Source organism: Battus philenor, unplaced genomic scaffold (assembly GCF_028537555.1).
Source record: "Battus philenor isolate CCGP_79_NKW_IND1 unplaced genomic scaffold, ilBatPhil1.0.hap1 SCAF_20, whole genome shotgun sequence".
Lineage (NCBI taxonomy): Eukaryota > Metazoa > Arthropoda > Insecta > Lepidoptera > Papilionidae > Battus > Battus philenor.
In genome coordinates this window covers 11,309,521-11,325,959 of record NW_027181683.1, presented here as the reverse complement: position 1 = coordinate 11,325,959, position 16,439 = coordinate 11,309,521, and the positions used below count along the sequence as shown (strand labels likewise).

Genomic DNA, 16,439 nt, shown 5'->3' with positions numbered 1-16,439 from the left:
AAAGTAATTGATCGTAGTTATGACTATTCTTATTTCTAAATAAAAATATTAAAGGCTTTGGAAAAAAAACTCAGTACATTTAATGTAGAAAAAAAAACTTTAATAATTTTAAAAACCTGGATAGTTTACACACGGAATAAAAAATCTTTAAAAATATACATCATTATTTAGTAACAATTATTTTTTTTACAGTAAATTAGTGAGTAAATTCGTTCTTATCGGGAACGTCTTTTTTCTCGAATGGGTAGTACGGGTGATCTTGCCAGTATGATGGCCACACTGTCCTGTAGTCTTTGTTGAACTCCGCTGCAAATATAGTAAAAGAACAAAATGTAACAATTGTAAAACTAGAAATGACTTTTAAATAGCATTGATATAAAAATTTCATTGCTAATAGCTTTTATAAATTAAGCGAAGCAAATCAGCTATTTAATAACAAGTTAACACATATTTTATCATAATCGTCATTTTATTTTATCATAAAATACGCCCAAACTGTATTAAAATATCTGTTGATTTTATCTCTGTATACAATAATCTTGAAAATAAGCGTAAAAGCTTTATATTGTCTAAATTTTGCTCATTTGTCAGTAAGTAGTAACCTTTACAGTTTTTACACCTATTTCCAATTATCTCATATAGTTGTCACGCTGAGATATGTGATAATTTGTGTCAAAATAATCAACCTAAATATTAATCAATATAATTTTTATAATTAAAATTACTCGTTCATTATTTTTATCAATTAAAAGTATTTTGAATGCGTATATTCCGGTTTATAAAAAAAAACTGTTACTGGCGGTAGTGACGTCACAATACGTTATTGGAATGCGACTGGCTATTAGTTCTGGCAATACAAAATCTGAAGAGACAGATTTTCAACAACAATTAATTTTAACGTGCAATAATTCGAATTTTGAAAACGCTTCGTTTTACTACATTATTATTAGTTTACTTATTACTTCAGAAACTTTTTATATTTGAATAGGGTGTATACATTAATCGACAGCAAATAATCTTTACATTCGCAGTCTTTAGAGTTTTTTTTTACTCTTGTAACCAATCACTGTGTATATTTACGTGATATGTATTCAATGCAAAAATCGATTCTGTATACATCGATTAAAGGTATCAATGGTTCGAATTAATTTTTAAAACATGGCATCGCTGACATGATGCAGGCTACGTCTGACTGTTCCTATTGGAACACTACAGGAGAGGTCCATGCCTTGCAGCGGATGTTCTGCAGAAATGATGATGATGGAATGAAATGTGTTAAGATTGTATAAAAATTACTCACACAATGTCTGCATCTCATCATCTGTTAATTGAAAATCGAAAATATCTATATTTTCTTCCACGCGTTCTTTGTGTAGACTTTTTGGAATTGGAATAAGTCCCCTTTGGACCTACAACATAAAAAATAATTAAACAAAAAACTGTCACATCTTCATCAATACATTTGTACCCCTCTAATTTCCACTCATCACGATATCTTTGTAACCATAAAGGTTAAGGATATCTTGGAGACTTGAAATTTGGTAACAGTATCTCTTTAAAAGAGTAAATGTCAGCTTAGAAAGAATTTCAAGAAATTCTATCCGCAAGACGTTGAAGAAGAGTTCATTATACTTGTAAAGCGGGCACGAAACAACTTGTAACTATACAGCTATACATGATAATAGAGTTTAGTATATATAAAATAAAGGTCAGCTAACAAGGGTTTTTTTTTGAAATTCCATCGACTAAGGCTTGAGGGGGTTGAATTTGTAGGGGTATCATCACGTCTTCGTCAGCGGCGCATCGAAGGGGAAATCCACAGAAATAAAATTTTATTATTTACATGGATATAAATACGGGCGAAGCGCGAATAAATATACATACTTCTGCTTCGGACTTCGTGTTGTTACTACTTCTAGCTCTATCGGCCCTAGGAAGAATCACACAAATTGACCAGAATATTGTGTTCTGTGTGTAAATTTTATAAATTAAACTCAGAAAAAGAATTGCAGGCCACGCGGAACGGATAGGGGGACTACGTGGTCTATATTTATCTATTAATTTACAAAGCACCAAAAGCAGATTCATTAAAATGTTACAAATAAGTGTGATGACAATTAAAAATTTAATCATCCCGCTTTGCAACAGTAAATAAGTACCTAATAAAAGTAGGTTAAGATCTTATATGTATTTATACACAGAAACCACATATACTAGAAAAATATAATGTATATACCAGATAATGTAATACAATCTGTGGCGTAGTCTTTCCATATTTCTTCGCTATATTTTTCAAAATAGGATGATCTTTTCGTGGAGGCGGCGGTATATCGCTTTTGCTGAATAGTCCGCCAAACGGCGAATAGGCCATCACGGCCATTCCTTGTTTTTTAGCATGTTCTATTAGCTTGTCTTGGGCTAGATTCAAATTTACCTGCAATAATAAGTACGGTATTATCAATGCCATAAAGTGTACAAATAATTAAAATAATTAACCACAACGATATAAGGATGTGTTTACAATGGTGAAAAACCTCAATCTATCTAAAAAAACTGGTTCTATTTCATTTTCTAAAAAGGAATTTAGAATACCTCTATTTTTTTAAAGATTATGGTAAAAATAATTATTTGTTTGCTTCACAGTGTTTATTTAGCAAAAAAGTTCCCATATGTAAAAGCATCTTTATACTTTTACAGATCTTTACAATCGTTGACACACACTACAATCATTTGTCCTTTTCATTTGCTTAAAAATAGCCAAATAATATTATAAAGCGCTATCTCAATCGCACTTTTAGCAAGTGAAGAAAACAAATGATTGTAGTGGGCATAAACAACTGAAAAAGTATATAAAGATTCCTTTACACTTGACAACTTTATAACAAAATGGGAAACGAACAGTTTTTTCATAATATGTGAGATGCCTACATAAATAGTATAATAATTTTTTAAATAACACGTTTTGTCTTGTTCAATTAGTTTTCTCTTCTAGGTAGAATTAGAGTGATATTTTCCACGAATGTAAACGCATCATTACATCTTTATAGCTTATTAGTTTTTATAGTCAATAATAGTTATTTTTTATGACTATATAGGTATGCAATAAGTATGATACTTTAGATGACATCGATCTGATAGGTGGTCGTTTACGAAAGGCATTATAAGCAGGCAACGTCTTTCAAAGAGCAACGGAAACGGCTATTCTCGGAGATTCTCTGTGAGGTTGAATTAGAAATGACAGGATTCATGAAACGACTAAAAATCAGGGGACGCAAGTAGGGGGTATCTCGAAGAATCGCTCCTCTCAAGTGACAGTGGGCGGGGTATTTCGGTGGCAACCACGATCTGATAGACGCGGCTTGAGTAGGCCTCCCGACGTAGACAAAGTCGCAGGATGTCGCAAGATATTTAGAGACGACTTATACCTTTCAGAGAATGTTCATCCTGATATGGTGATGATAATTAGAAAAATATAGTTAAGCTATTCTTACTTCAACTTGCAACACTGCAGGTTTAATCTCACAGTTGGCAAGAAGGCGATCGATCTGGCTGATGTTGAAGTTGGAGATGCCAATCGACTTAGCCAAGCCCAGCCGTTTCGCTTCCTCCATACCTTTCCACGTGTCCACATAGTCCACTACATCGATTTCGACCAAGTCAGGCTGTAAAGGAAATATAAGTTGACATTTCTAAACAATATCTAATAGATTTACGTTACCTTGCGGAAGTCTATCCTAACTAAGAAAGGGACTAATATATAGCTACTTTCGCTATGTTTATGCTATATATATGCACATAGCATAGCTAAAGTAGCTATTTATTAGTCCCTTAGTTTTTTACATAACGCTATTTAACTTACATTTTGAATTAAATGCTAAATTTATGGAGTATGATAGTATACTATAATACTTGAAGAAACGACTAATGACATAGCTACTAATAATAATATTTATTTTAATTTAATACCAAATACAAATGTTGCTGGCCACTACGACTATAATACTTTTGTTTTAAATCATTTTCGCGCGTTCGAATTCGAACGCTGATTTGAATTCGGGCGCTATCTTTAACGCAGTCGCTGCTATTGTGTTAGGGTCGTGTATATTGTAAATAATCTTTGTACATATATCACTACACTTTTTGATCATTCTTAGATATCATCTTCTTCACACCAACATCCATCTGGTGATTTATCTTGGTGGCCCTCTTGCGTCGGTATATACGCGTACGGGTGATGACTTACGTTGGCCTCCCTGTTTTTGGGGCGCACACACGTGGCCATAGTAAGTGATGTCTAAAGTGGTAAAAATGTATATAAGATTCTGTGTTTGGCACTAATCGGTGTAATATAACTCCTGAAGATGCCCCGTGGAGGGGTGAAACACGTGCTGAGTAATTTGGCGGTAGCAGTTGTGTGATTCGTATTGTTTGCCGCATACACATTTATCAGCGGGCTAGCGGGCGGTGCACTTTGTTGCACGACTACTACTGTATGTGTGGAAGTGGCTAAATATTGATCCTTTTGTTAAATGTATATAAGTACAAAAAATATTTTGTACTTATATACATTTGTCTTAACCTTTCGTTGACCGGGAAGGGTGCAACATGACAACCTGTCAATGTCGGGAACGAATGTCTTTGAATGATGAATGAAATATTATTGCTTATGGTCCTATGGTTTGTAGTATATCCAGAGCAAACGATTTTAAACTGTATTTTTAAGGCAAATAGATATAATATACCTTACTTTGTTTTGGGTACATATGACTAGTAGACACCTGGGGCGGGCAGATATGTCAATAGGTAACCCTCGACAATAGGTAACAGATAATTGTTTAAAATTATTACCTTCAAAGCAACTGGGAAATGTATGAGATAAAGGTCGACATAAGAAGTGTTCAGACGGGCCAGAGATCCTCGCAGTGCTTCGATAACATGACGCTGTTCGTTTTGTCCGAGCTGCAATATTGGTAAATATAAAATTTATTAGAATCTAACAATGAATATTCTTTATTCTCAAGTGCGACCCAAGTCCATTTATTTATTAAACGGTTTTATTTAGTTCGACCCGTACGAAATTTATTTGTTTATTTATTTGGGTCAAAATTAGAAATTTAAGCACCTTTCCGTTGTCAGATTGGTCTGAAATTTGGTACACACATTTAATTTAGATGACAATACAATATAATAAAATCAATAACATTATAAGTCTAAGATGGCCGCCGATACAAAATGGAGGATTACATATTTTTCCTTAACCCCCTCAATATGGGTATCAAATCAAAAGGGCTACACTAGTAAAACACGATGATTATGTCAAAATTTAAAATTCAAGATGGACGCCGTTCTAATATGGCGGACTAGGTACATATTTTTCCACGACCACCACAATATGTGTATCAAAAAACCGTTTAACTTAAAAGTTTTTTAAATTTATTTATTTTTATATATTATTGTATTTATTATAAGCATATATATATGAATTATATATAATATATATATGTTTATATGTATATATATTTTGTTTATATGTACAAGTTAACTACCAGTCATTTATCTCTCTACTGTTTCTGTTGTTTGTCTAAAAGAAATTGCCTCGTGTGATAAGACAGTCCATTGTACTTTCTTTACATGCAACTATGTATATATTTTCTATTGTGTACAATAAAGAGTATTAAATTAAATAAAATACCATCTAATTCAAAATTTTGAATCGTTAATTATTTTAACAATATGACCAGTAAGCTACCACCGGCTTGGATTGATGGTCTGTTGAGAAGAGCCGACCAGAAACTCAACCGTTGCTCTTTTTAGATGAAATTTAACAAAGTTTGATGTACATATTACATTACTTTGTAAATGAAACAACAATGCAGGTTTCACACGTTTCTAACAAGTATAAACAAACATTTATTAACTTCAAGTATTTTTAGACTCAAGACTGAGAAAAAGGTCCAGGATTAAAATATAAAGCGACTATGAAGTCAATTTTTTAGGTTATCACGACTTGCTAAGTATTTTAAGGACGAAAAGGAATAATAAACAAATACATAGATAATTTTTCTTGTTAAGATCGTAAGATCATAACAGACTGTACAAAACAAATCTTAAATGAATTGTTAAACCTTTTAAAATCCCTTTATTTATGCTAAAATATCTGTATAATTTTTGTTCCTTCGTTTATTACCATCATTTCATCATCTGTAAGTCATAGTTCACCCTTCAAGATCACCATGCCCGCATACAACGACTTTCCACAATCTTAAATATGTCGTCAATTTACCTTTTTTGTATGAGGGGAATCTTCAGTATGGACACAGGATATCCTATCCTATCCTAAAACCTCATACGGAACCCTCAGTAAAGTCAAGTCACATCCTGGGAAGAAGCTGTGCGATCGCCGGCATCCTCGCAGTAACCCTAGACCACTTCGCGTTTCTATTCTTCTCAGGTATCGTCAGTCCACTTAGTAGGAGGCCTTCCCAGGCTACCCATTATTTCTGGTAAATACCGTAACTTTACTTATAATATAACATAAAAAATCAATAATAACCTTTGTGACAATATAAACGTTTTCTCTCGGCACGTTGGACTTCTGAATGCCTCTGCCGACTTGATCCTCATTCAAATACAATGAAGCGGTATCGATTAATCTGCAACAAATAAAATCGATTTTAATTAAAACCATATATATTGTTGATACATGGTAAAATTTTGTTTTACATTGAAAAAAAAACTTTCCATTTCCTGTTTACCAGTAATAAAATAAATTACGCATTACGTAATGTAAAAAAATGTTTATTTATGCTTTAGTATAGTTCCATAGTTTTGACAAAGCAAATGAAATAAATATATATTTTTTTTTAAATTATCAGATATATTGGGCATCACGTGAAAAATGATTTATTAGTCAACTATATATTAAATGTAGTTATTAAATCTAATTAAACCTTGGTTATATTTGATATAAAATACAATTAATAGTAAAAATAATTTAGAAAGCCTTTAATATAAGCGTTTTGATATAAGGTAGCATATTTATGACTAGAGCCGACTACGCCTACAATAGGCAAACATATTTAATTTTGTAATTTATTATTAATATATATTAAATATGGGTAAGTATTAAATTGGAAACATCATCTGGTACTACAAAACGGTTGGCGCAAAAGTAACGTCGTGTATGTAAACGTGCCTTAATTTTTATAAAAGGCACCACATGACATTGAGCTTTAATAAAGAGAGAGAGAGAGAGAGACATTTTATATATATATATATATGTATATATATATAGAGAGAGAGAGAGAGAGAGAGAGAATTCGTTATCAAGTGATGTAGTAAAAAAGAGTGGAAATTTTAAGGCATCATTACTTTTGCACCACCTGTTACGGTGAGACTGAAACGATTTTGAGTTTTCGTTTCTTAATATTGAAAGGTTATTTATTTTAAATAAATCGTTTAACATTTGGAGTGGCAGTAGGTAAGCCACATATCACATAGCTGGGGCTTTAAAAGTTCTGCAGTTGAGACCATGGACTTAAGACAGAGGACGGAGATGTATATCTAGCAGTAGACAGACGTCTAGATAACATGCACATCATCATTATTTCAGCTGTAAGTCCAACGCTGGGCCAGTTAAAATTGACATCTTGCGTCTTCAGACGACGTTAACAAAGTCGTTCGTTCGTCGACATTGTGGATGAACGTCTTGGTGCACTTGGTATAATGTTTGTATACATTTAATAAATAATACATCAACACTGATACCTATAGATATGATGATAATTAAATAAGGATAACTTTGTTTTTTTTTTGCCTAATGGCATTATGACATCAATGTCTATGCCTCTTACAAAGGCTCAATAAAAACTTTAATAAAAAAAGTGGTTGGCCTCGAACAGTTGGCGAGAAATAACCATCAAAATCGATTAACACATACATTCGATACGTTTTTATGGAATTTTAATTGTACACAAAAAAGTAACGCGATGACTTCTCGTAATGTAAAGCGCGGGAAAAAATATAACAAAATGGCCGACGACTGACATACTTGCGGATGCAACGATTTTTTTGTTTTTATTCAGTGATGGTAATCATTGCGGATTACTTTTTTATATTTGTAAGTAATTTTTATATCTTAATAATAATGGCAGTTAATTAATAAAGGCATTGAATATTTTACCGCCGTTTATTTACGGCATTGATTTAATTTTAATAAGTTTGCATAAATTCGAAACACATTCCCGTTGTTCATTATTTTAATCATTTATTATTTGTTTTGCGTTTATCTTACGGCTGCAATAAAATGGCCGTTGCAATTTATTCGTGTTAAATATAAACATTTTTTACTTTATTAAAAGGTATTATGATTTTATATGTCTGAAATACTTTCATTTATTTTTACGAAGGCTGTATTCACTAACGTATATGCCGGTTCTACTGTGTTCCGTTTGGAAAGGTACGATATATAATAGAGATCCTAAGGAATAAATGACGGTGTTTCGTAATCCTCATTTCAGCACGTAGACGCCTACTCCAAGGCATAGGTCTAGTCCAAAGATATCTATGGGGATATGTCATAATCGCCACGCTTGGTGACAAGGTTGGCGATTGCAGTGTAGTATCATGGTACTCAGAGGACGCTACTGCCCATCATCAGGCAAATTGTTTGTGAGCAGTGCATAATTAATGCACAAAGTGTGAATTATGTATGGTTGTATCCCGAGAATCAAACCCGCGAACTACTACTACATCACCGTTACAACTGCTCTGACTTGGTTTTTTAAACTTAATATGAAACGCTTCTTTTACTTGACACTGTTACACAAGTGGCATTCGCAGATTCCGCGGGTATAAGGTGGCAGGCCGTAAAGGGCGCTTGTGACAAAATAACACTGCTATTTGTATACCTGAGTGAATATCGTGAAAGGTTTCTACACTGGCGCGGCTTATGATAGCCTCATAGAGGCGACGATTATTAACAGTACGTAGTCTGTAGACGAGACAATTATACGGTCTTCACTTGTATTGTCGTAGGTCGAGACTTACGAGTTAGCTCCGCAAAGCCTCCGGTCTCTCTGTATTGTGTAGCAGAGCGCTTTCTCTGTATTGTGAAGCATCCTGCCCTTCTCGCCGCCCTTAAAGCGGAATTATATACACGCCTCACATCGAGCTTCGGCGGTCTCGATGCACATGTCATGCATTACTCACTTACATATGACACAGCGGCCGCGTCCGCCTAACCCGCGTTCAAGCGAGGGCGGTCCGGAGAGGCCCGTGTCTCTCCCGACCGCCGAGTGGTCCTCGCTTCGTGCTACATACACTACACCCCACTCACTACACTATACACCTACACGGGTATAGTTCTCCGCGTGTGGATGTCTTCGTCGTAGCAGGGGTACGAACCCAACGTAAAATTTTTAGTCCGTGAACCTCTGTTTTCACTGGCTCAATTTCGATGAAGCTCTACAAAGCCTAGACAGGCTAGCAGCATAACTTCTAACACATCAAATGCAGATGCACGGGCTAGCAATTCGTTGATAACACGAAGATTCAAGTGTGGCAGCTACAATGCTTACCAATAATGTCAATATACATACACTATTATCTTTAATATCTATACATTATAAGCTTAGATCGTCGTTTCGCCTAATAGACGCCTATTGACGGAGTAGTGAAATAAAGTTTAGTATAAGATATCCATTGGTCGAAGACTGCTAGACCGAGGTATGGCTGGATCGATCGCGTTGAGGCAGATTTGCGCGAATTGAATGTGAACCAATGGCAGACGATGGCGCAAGATAGAGAAAAGTGGAAGTCTCTCGCTTCGGAGGCCAAGACTCACTTTGGGTCACTGAGCCAGCGGAGTAAGTAAGTATTGTCAATTTATGACGGTTGAAGACTTCTTGAAATAAAGTTTAACGTCCGTTGCCGATGACTGACAGCGTAGTGGAATAAAGTTAAGAATCAACTATCAATGTCTGACCACGACCTAATACAATGTGTATTATACATCCACGATAAGAAAATACGTCTTGAAATAAAGTTTAACGTCCGGTGCTGATGACTGACGGCGCAGTATCGATAAAAGAAAACGTATTTATGGAACGATAAGTGTCAATATTCGATGATTGAAGATTCTAGAAATGAAGTTTGATATCCTTTGCCGTTGACTGATAGCGTAATAAAAAAGCTAAGAATTAGTCAACAATGACTGACGGCATAAAATCTTCTTCAAAAGTAGCTATGGGGGATATAATCGCCACGTATAACAGGCGAGTTGGCGATAGCAGGGTGGTATTATGGTATGTAAAGGACGCTGCTGCCGATCCACTAGAAACTGATTGGCGAGCAGTGTGCAATTATTGCACAAAGTCTTGAAAAATTTCTAAATAATAATAATAATAAATATATTATTATAATAATCTTTCAAAATCCTGAGAATTGAACCTGTGACAAAAGATCGCATGTCTCATGTGAAAAAATACTAAAGTGAACTGAATATATATTATAAACAATCTCAATTGGCAAGTGTCACCAACCTTGAAGAAAGTCAAAGAAGATAATAAGTCAACAAACCAAGTTTCATACATTTCGATCAAATGAAAAATCTCTAATGCTGTAATTAGATTTATTTAATAATATTTTAAGTCAGAAATGCAGTCGTTGTCGTGCAACAAAGTGCACCGCCCAAAATGCGCCATGATGACTCTGTGTTTGGTCCTAACCGATGTAACATAACTCCTGAAGATGCCCCGTGGAAGGGCGAAACACGTGTTGAGTAATTTAAGGGTGGCAGTTGTGTAATTCGCATTGTTCACCGCGTGCGCATTTATCAGCGGGCTGGCGGGCGGTGCACTTTATTGCACGACTACGACTGCATGTGCGGAAGTGGCTAAATATTGGTCCTTTTCTTACTTAAAATGGACTTCCGCAAAATAGCGTCTGATTCCATTAAATAATAATATTTTGATTTTAGATTTATTAAAGGAACCATGTTTGCGTGTCTCTGACTGACTTGACGTCACGTACATTTTTGTTTTTTACGAATTTTATTCATTTTACTTTTTTAATTTAATATTTTTATAATACATGTTAAACCAGGCCATTTTGTTTTAAAATGAGTGATCGTAAACTGAACAAGTCTTACCTGTTCGTTCTTTTAGATCTAAAAACATAATAAAGGCTTAAGTTGATATAACTGGTGCTACAAGGTGACGGAGGTCATTTACTGTTTCACATATTTTTTTATTCATCTTGTAAAGTCAAAATCATTCGATTAAGATACACATTTTTTGTCATCAACAAATGTTGTCTGCCCCTGTCTAGATATTTAGTGTTTTTGTTATAAATAGATATGATAGCATTTAGTGTAAACCTTTTCCGAATAACAATGATAGTCAAGATTTTTTTACATCCAATAATTTGTTTTAATTTGTAACAAAATCTCTATAACTGCACTATTTATATCTGACTAGTTTTAATGACATAAAAAATGATATATTTTTTAAAACGAAACAAGATTAAAAAATTCTGCCAATAATTCATTTGTTTAACTTTATGTCAAAACTAGTGAATCTAATGAAGAATTCGATATTAAAATTCTACTTAAAAAATTTAAACGTGAGGGTTGGGAGGTGAAAATGCATGAGTTATACCATCAGATTTCTACTGCTTCGGTCTCTTTGGAATTATTAAGGAAATATCAGGTTGACATCAACAGGACTGCCAAAACTCATGTCGCAATTTTTTACACAACATTCCTCAAATTTTTGTTGCTGTTACAACATATCGTATATATATATACATATTTTTCACCGGTGTTGATAACGTAGGTGAATATATTGTTGATTAAAAATAAAAACTTGCTAACATTGAAATCGTGTAAATTTAACTTAAGAAAGCGACATTACTTTCCGGTCCCCCTAATATATATATACACAAGGTGACAAAGAGTCATCGAACAAAATGACCTCCGAATACTATAATTAAATGTAAATAAACTTTAACAATATACCTCCAATTACAATTTAAAATGTTAAGGAACTTTTTCCTCAACCTATTATATTCCACCGAACTTGTAGACTTCAAAGTTCTAACAAAACAAACCGGTTGTTCAGACGAGTGCCCCATGGCAGCCTACAAGGATCTCGGTTTAAACTGTCATTAGGTACATGTTTAGCGAGACAAAAACCTGCTTGTACAGAACATTGAACCTCGCAGTAAATACTTGAACTAGACCACAAAAACTGAAGGCTTAATAATCATTAAGCACTTAACAGAATGCTGCAATACACAAAGAGTAACAAAGGCTTATATACATACTTGTATAAAGGTTGTAAAAAGGAAAATAAAAAGGAAAATCGCTTACTTGGGACACGTTCTTCGACACCAACGATACAATCTCCTTCAACTTATCATGATGGGAAAGATCGCTGGTAAAAGGAAGGTTGGTAGGAGAAAGAAGTCGTGGCTTCGTAACATTAGAGAGTGGACCGGAATCGCCAGCGCTGCTGAGCTATTACGCAGAACCAAAAATAAGGAAGAGAGCAGGAAGCTGATAGCCAACCTCCACTAGTTGGAGAGGCACTTCAAGAAGAAGAAAGGTTGTAAGTGGAAAAATAAAAATAAAAAAAAAATCCAAAAAAGCTACACTATCGTTTAGCTATGCTAAACGCACCAATTTATATAAATTAATTTTATACATATATATAAATAAATCATGGCCATTCAGTTAATATAATAAAATCAAGGCAATCTTTTTATAACGACAAAACATTTATGAAATGTCTAAAGTTGAAGGTCAATCGATGACGTCATGTAGTCATCAATGACTTACGAATTATTGACAGACAGTTTAGTGACAATCATTGGTAATGATCTCCATATGTAGCTAAATGCTTTAATTAAAGTTTAGAGTCAGTCATGACTAATCATTTCTTTATCTATCTTTTGTTATTGGTCATAAAAGTTTAACTTCTGTTGCCGATGACTGACGGGGTAGTGAAATAAAGATTAGCGTCAGCCATCCGTTACTGACAATGCCTATATAGAACGTTTATTGCCAATTTATGATGGTTAAAGACGTTTCAAAGTAAAGTCTAATGTACGTTGCCTATGAATGACGGAGTAGTGAAATAAAGCATAGAATTAGCAATTAATGACTAACGTTTTTATTGAATGTGTATTATAAGTTTGCGATGAGAGAATATATCTTAAAATAAAGTTCAATATCCGATGCGAAATAAGACAAAGCATAAATATAGCAACCGATGAATGACAACGGTTTGAAATAAAGTTTAATATCTGATGTCGATGATCGACGGCGCAGCAAAAAAAGTGTAGCATCAGCCATCGATAAAACAAAAAGTTTTTATGGAATGTTCTATTTCAAACTACGTTGACAGAAGATGTCTAGAAATAAAGTTTGATGGCAATTCCAGATGACTGACAGATTCATTAAAAAAGCTAAGAATTAGTCAATGATGACTGACGGCATAACATAATAGAGTTAAGGATTAGCCATCGACGACTAATAAAGAACGTTTAGTTCCGGTGGACATGACTGACGCCTTGATTAAAAATTAAGCGTCAGTCACTGATGACTGACATCATTTCGCGTGTTTAATTACAATTATAAAATTCAATTATTTATACATCTATTCACTCATTTTACACATTGTATAATAGAGGAATTAATGCCGTAAAGGCTTCTCTATCAATTAACCAAGGTAAATGTTACGTAAAATTAATGTCTTTATTTACCTGTATCCAGCGTTGAGCGCCCAGAGGACAGAATTTTCTGTTTCATTCTGTTCCGAATACTTTCTTCCTTTCTGAAATTATTTCACATATATTAATACCATTTGTTATTGAGATACAATAAATATTTAACATCGACCTTTGGAAAGAGACAATCATCTAATTTCGGCTTCGTAGAGCATTATCTCTGTCGCGCGAAATACAAACAGTCCGGTATCTATTAGGAGCAGTTACAACAAGTATCATTTGCTTCTTATGATAATTATTTTTATTCTTTGTATAAATCCACCAATTTTTCTATAAGTGGCTTTAGGTTGGGGTAAAATAAAATTTAAAAAATGTTCACATTATATTTACGTTTTTAATTATTTAGGAAAATTACAACTGTACATAATAAATACCATTATACCTATTGTTAAAATGATACATTAAAATGTACATAAGTTTAACATTAGGATTGAAGTTAAGCTTATCTCTTTCTCTTGGTTCTATAAAATCAGTAGGTTTTATAGGCAACTGTATACAATTTTTTTTTACTTTTGCCATAATTAAAAATAAAACTGTTCCTATTAGAAATCTATGGGTGGAGCCCTATCTCCACAAGTGAACGTGTTATGGTTAAAATAATAAGAATATATATATATATACATACATATATATATATATATATATACACACATATATATATATATTAAATGTAAAAATTTGAAATTAGAAAATAAAATTACCTCATCGAAACCTAAAAATGTACCAAAACCGAAAACAGGAATGGTGTTGCCATCGTTGAGAAGAACACGCGGTGCTTTTCCACCGTCGATTTCATCGCAGAACTGCGTGTAAAATAATTACTGTATTTATCTTATATTACAATTTAAAGTTAACAAAATAAAAATATACCAATCATAAAGAATAAATATTTAAATTAGTTATTTACATATTGAGCATGTCAATCAAATGAGGAGATTCGTAGAACAAAAGTAATATAGCACCGCAGATTGGAAAGTTGTATTGACAGTGACCAAACGACATAGCGAGCAAAACACGCTGGCGCCTTAAGGTTTTAGAGTTGAGACCACAGACCAGTAAACGCAGTATGAACAGCAGGGTGGACATATGACGTTGCCAAATTCGATCGTATATTAAATCTATATGGAATATATATACTCGCGGAATCATTATTGAATCTTTGCTTGTGAAGTGCGATGGAGAAAGGAGATAGCGGGAGACTTGACATGACACGCGAGCCATACAAAAAAAATGTTTTCCCAATTGGGACATTTTTAAAGAGATATAGCGCGGGCTGCAATCTACCACACGGGTCCATATTTATGCCCATATATAACCGCCATGTTCGATGATGTCGGTCATATTTATGATCCTCAAACATGCCGGTATCATCTTTATTTACTATAATTATAATTATTTTGAAATAAATGTATATCTATATTTGATGTCGCTATTTACGATCTAAATCCACCTTAAAATTTTGCTATGCTACAACCGTTCTCTACCAGCTGGAATTAATTATAACAATCATATTTTAATTCAAGTATTGTACACAATATTTTAATATACTTTTTTAAAATTTTTCATGTTTAATTTTTAATTAATAATATCAACTTTCCATAATCAAAATAAAAAAAAATTTGGCAGAATTGTAGTACTTTACCAACAATTTGTTTTATATTAATAAAATCCAAAAATATTAATACATCATCAAATATTTTAACTGCATGTAAAGATAACAGTAGAAACTAAATAAAACAACTTACCGCGTGAAATATAGAAGAAAATAATATTAAACTCAACAGCATTTTTATTTTAATAACGGTTCCCCAATTTGAAATCGCTTCCACTTATGTCATATATACTAAAAAGCAAAAACAGTACTGTACTCACGACACGACGGCCTCGACAATTCTCTGACCTGTGTTACCACACGTAAGAATATACAAACTCCCTAAATGTTATAAAAGAACTTTACGATTTATTAATAGAACTCAAACAATATTTTTATCAAGATTTATTAAGTAAGAATGAAGAGAATATTAGGCAATAACTTAGTCAAACCAATAGATATTTACTGTTTATTCTTTATTAAGTAGAAAATTATTGTAATTGTTACACTAATAAATTAATATCTCATTACTCGAGAATTCAAGTTTAGCTATTTTAGTATCTTCTGGATAAAGCTTTGTCAAACTCAAATCTTGAAACCTAACATCTCGCATCCATAAGCTGACATAAATTTACTACCATTTTTACAGTAAATTGGTAATTTCCTGTTATATGTCATATATATTCACAGCGTTATATTTATAAGTTTTTACTGCCAAAAGAGACGGTATTATTTTGTCTCTGGGCTAGGAATAAAATTTAAGCTCTTTCTTATAACCTTATAAAATATTATTTGGTACATTTCTTTAGATATAAATTTATAAAATATGTCACTTTAATGTGTATTTTTTTATTATGCGAAATTATGGGAAATGAAATAGGTATATGGCAACATTAGTTATATCTTTATTTCTATACTCTTGTATTATGATAGTTCGTAGGACATTCTAATTTGCTTTGGGCTATTTTTGGAAGCTTCTGAAATAATATGTAAAGTAAAATCACTTAAGAACAATACATATTTAAAAAATTTACCACTTATTCATTATTGTCTACTACAA

The 16,439-nt window shown here is 33.2% G+C and overlaps 1 protein-coding gene across 1 annotated transcript; it reads right to left on the bottom strand.

Annotated features, from left to right (window-relative positions):
- Window positions 1-190: 190 nt before the first annotated feature.
- LOC137922623 (aldo-keto reductase AKR2E4-like) lies at window positions 191-15,626 on the bottom strand. The gene is made up of 9 exons (XM_068765602.1): window positions 15,534-15,626; window positions 14,490-14,591; window positions 13,765-13,835; window positions 6,554-6,653; window positions 4,849-4,959; window positions 3,492-3,662; window positions 2,237-2,434; window positions 1,301-1,409; window positions 191-306 (listed from the first exon to the last, which is right to left on the bottom strand). The coding sequence occupies exons 1-9, from the start codon at window positions 15,573-15,575 to the stop codon at window positions 197-199; spliced, it is 1,014 nt and encodes a 337-aa protein (XP_068621703.1). The 5' UTR covers window positions 15,576-15,626; the 3' UTR covers window positions 191-196.
- Window positions 15,627-16,439: the final 813 nt, after the last annotated feature.

Excerpts from the sequence above, each read along its gene's own strand:
- LOC137922623 (XM_068765602.1), bottom strand. The coding sequence starts at position 15,575 with ATGCTGTTGAGTTTAATATTATTTTCTTCTATATTTCACGCG. Across the intron at positions 13,836-14,489 it reads CATTTTTAGGTTTCGATGAG|AAAGGAAGAAAGTATTCGGA; the intron begins GTAATTTTATTT and ends AAATAATTTCAG. Across the intron at positions 6,654-13,764 it reads GCGCTCAACGCTGGATACAG|ATTAATCGATACCGCTTCAT; the intron begins GTAAATAAAGAC and ends TATTTGTTGCAG.